The sequence below is a fragment of the Cannabis sativa genome, chromosome 4 (genome assembly GCF_029168945.1).
Source record: "Cannabis sativa cultivar Pink pepper isolate KNU-18-1 chromosome 4, ASM2916894v1, whole genome shotgun sequence".
Classification (NCBI taxonomy): Eukaryota; Viridiplantae; Streptophyta; class Magnoliopsida; order Rosales; family Cannabaceae; genus Cannabis; species Cannabis sativa.
Genome location: NC_083604.1, coordinates 13,309,035 through 13,312,195, shown reverse-complemented (window position 1 = coordinate 13,312,195; position 3,161 = coordinate 13,309,035). Strand labels below are relative to the sequence as shown.

General features: G+C 40.2%; 1 protein-coding gene across 1 annotated transcript; it reads right to left on the bottom strand.

The window, feature by feature from the left end:
- Window positions 1-518: 518 nt before the first annotated feature.
- On the bottom strand, window positions 519-2,930 carry LOC115712160 (sterol 14-demethylase). The gene is made up of 3 exons (XM_030640406.2): window positions 2,732-2,930; window positions 2,145-2,620; window positions 519-1,864 (listed from the first exon to the last, which is right to left on the bottom strand). The coding sequence occupies exons 2-3, from the start codon at window positions 2,604-2,606 to the stop codon at window positions 866-868; spliced, it is 1,461 nt and encodes a 486-aa protein (XP_030496266.1). The 5' UTR covers window positions 2,607-2,620; window positions 2,732-2,930; the 3' UTR covers window positions 519-865.
- Between the last annotated feature and the right edge of the window lie 231 nt (window positions 2,931-3,161).

Genomic DNA, 3,161 nt, shown 5'->3' with positions numbered 1-3,161 from the left:
ACTATTAAATTTGGGTCAGCTGAAGGAGAGGAGCCTATACAACTAAAAATGATAAAGTTAGTGAGTCCTATAACACAAGGAGAGGAGTCACAAACCAAAATGGTAAAGTTAGTGAGTCCTATAACATAAATAGAAAGGAAATGGTGAAGTTAGTGAGTCCTATAACATAAGTAAAAAGGTTTTCATTGCTCTGCATCGTTTCTAATTTCTATTGAAAAAATTAAATATATACCTATTATATAATAAAAGGATATTTTAGGTATTAAAAAATATAAATGGACATTTGCTTAATTATTTTAAAAAAAAATGACATTAACTATTACCAAAGTTAGATATAAAGTCATTTAGTTACATTTCTCAAATCAGTTAAATGTCACAAATAGTTTATGTAGTTTTACCGCTAATATCCGATTTGTTAAATAAAAACAAATAAAGTTGAAAAAATGGCTAATAGAGTATATTTCTGGCATTCAAGAGGAATACTATGCTTTTCAATAAATCACCATCCCAATCTACCATAAGATAAGAGATCTAGTTATTCTAGTTATTGCCTTCTTATCAAGTTCAGCTACAACAAGAAACAAAAAATCAATGTAATCAAGTTCAACTACAACAAACAAAAAATCAAAGCATCATCATCCAAGAGGTACTATACTCACTGCAAATTGCAAGCTACGATATCGTCACATTGTGTGGCAGCTTAACACACGCAACGATCAAACAGAAAAGTAAATACTTGAGAGTTTAAGAGACAGCAGAATGCGGAAGCTGATACAATAGAAATGCATAAAAAAATGAGCCAAAAACGTCTAAATAGCTAAACTTAGCAACCACGATCGCTAGCAAACCTAATTATCTGGAATTATTAGTTCACAGATAGCTCCCGCCTCTTGTACCGGACCATCACCTTTCCTTTGACACCCACAACCATGGCATTCCAATCAATCTCAGGGAAAGGCGAGATAAGTTCGAACTCAAAGTTCCTAAGCAAATGGCTCCAGATTGCCTTAATCTGCAAGTAGGCAAATGGCTCCCCTAGGCAGCCATGCCTGCCACCTCCAAATGAGATATAAGAGAAAGGCCCTGCCACCTTGTCCTCTTCTCTCCCAACTGCAAACCTTTCGGGATCATAGCTATCTGGATCCTTGAAAACATGAGGAAGGCGGTTGGCGAAAGCTGGTGATGTGGCAACTATGTGGCCTTTGGGAATGTCATATTGTTTCCCTTCTCGGGTTTGCACTGTAAAGTCACTATGTGAGCTACGTAGGAGCATAATTAGCGGGGGATGGAGTCTCAGGGCTTCTTTAATGCTTCGGTACAGGACATCCATCTCAGACAAGATATCATGATCCACCTTATTCCCATGCTTTTTCAAAAGTTCTCTCTGCTCATCCACTGCAGCAGACAGGAACTGTTTGTGACTCAGAAGATATGCACCGGTCCAAGTTGAGGTGATAGAACTAGTGTGCTGGCCGGCAAATAGAGCAGCAATGAGCAAGCCAGTGACCTCAGATTCACTTGTTGGACGACCATCTTTGTACTTGGAATCAATAAAACACTGCAACATGTCATTCTCTGACTTGCCACTTTGTTTGCGGGAATTTATGATGTGTGAAAAGATTTGAGCTAACTTCTTGCGTGCCTGGTCACGGCGGCGATGAGCTGGAATGGGAAGGTAAGGGAGGAGGACACTGATAGGAAGCATGCCATTGTCAAGGTCGTGGAACAAAGCAGAAACATCATCAAAGAGCTTGTCACGAACTTCTCGACCCAAAAGACATCTGCTAGCGGTGAGGATAATCAGATGCTCTAGTTCATACTTTAGGTCCACTTCTCCACTGTCTCCCCATTTGGAGAAGTAATCCTGCATAGCATAATGCCGCAATATCAGAGTCAAGTAAGTAACATGTGCTTCTGTGGTTTGTGGGCATATGTGTTGGTTTGGTTTGGTTACATGATAATTGAAGCGAGTAGAAGTTCATTATTAGTTTCAGAACAATCAATGTGCATTGTGGGCATATGTGATAATTCATTATAAATCTCAGAAGAACAATCAATGTGCTTTTTTGGGTAGTTATGGTGTGGTTCAAATTAGATAAAGAGCAAATCGAAAATTAATGAATGAGATAGATAAGAAAAGTCACCTCAGCCTCGGTAACCATCTGATCGACATAACCCTTGAGCTTATTGACTCTGAGAGCCTCGGTAAAGAAGCGGAATTGCTCCTGGCGGACAGTGTAATCGACATCGAAGACAACTCCAGGTCCGAAAGTAGGAACATTGAACTGGTAAACCTCCTGCTGGCTGAGATCGGACTCGGAGGCCTTGAAGAAGTGAGCGGAAACCTCATGACCCACCAAGAAGGTGATCTTTTTATGAAAGATATTGAGAGTAAATACACTGCCAAGCTTAGGGTACTCTTCGCGTAGCATGAGAATGGGACCATTGATGAACCGAAGAAGACCCCCGATGAGAGGCCATGAGGGGACAACGGGAGGAAGACGCTTATTAGATCGAGGCATAATGAGGGCAGAGATGAGCTTGGCCACCAAAAGGGTGGCGACTATGAGCAAACCCACACTGTACATCTTGTTATCGACCTCCATCGGATCGGATTGAGCTGTAATTATGAAAAATAAAATGAAATTAGCAACCAAAATAATTCGGGATTAGCAGCGCCATTGATGATGAGTGAAGAAGAAATTAGGGATCTTGGTTGATTTTGTTGTACCTTGGAGGTGATGACAGCTCTCCTGATAATCCCAATGTTAAGACGGAAATGAACAGAGATGTGGATTTAAAACCCCACAAAGTCACTCCCCTAGTCTACACTCTCCCTCTACTAATTTTTAATTATAATTTTTCTTAATTTTGGTAATTTATTTATTTATTAATTAATTACTGTGACTGTGTGCTCAAACAAAACGGTGGGTTGCATGTGGAAAATTTCGCATCATATAGTTACGGTCGTCCACGTGGCAATCTTTTATTGGCTAAGAAAATTATACTTTGATCTAAAATGGAAGGTACTCCCAGAACGTGCAACTTCAGCACAGTCACATCCAAATCCAAGATTAGAATTACTCACTCATGCGATACGGCCTCGTTTCGTGAATGTCCATTTAGGCTAGAGGTGTTCGCGGTGCGGGTGGCGGTTTTTA

Bases quoted from the DNA above. Each gene is read 5' to 3' on its own strand.
- LOC115712160 (XM_030640406.2), bottom strand. From the start codon at position 2,606: ATGGAGGTCGATAACAAGATGTACAGTGTGGGTTTGCTCATAGTCGCC. The intron at 1,865-2,144 runs GTGACTTTTCTT...TATGCTATGCAG, and splicing joins AGATGGTTACCGAGGCTGAG to GATTACTTCTCCAAATGGGG.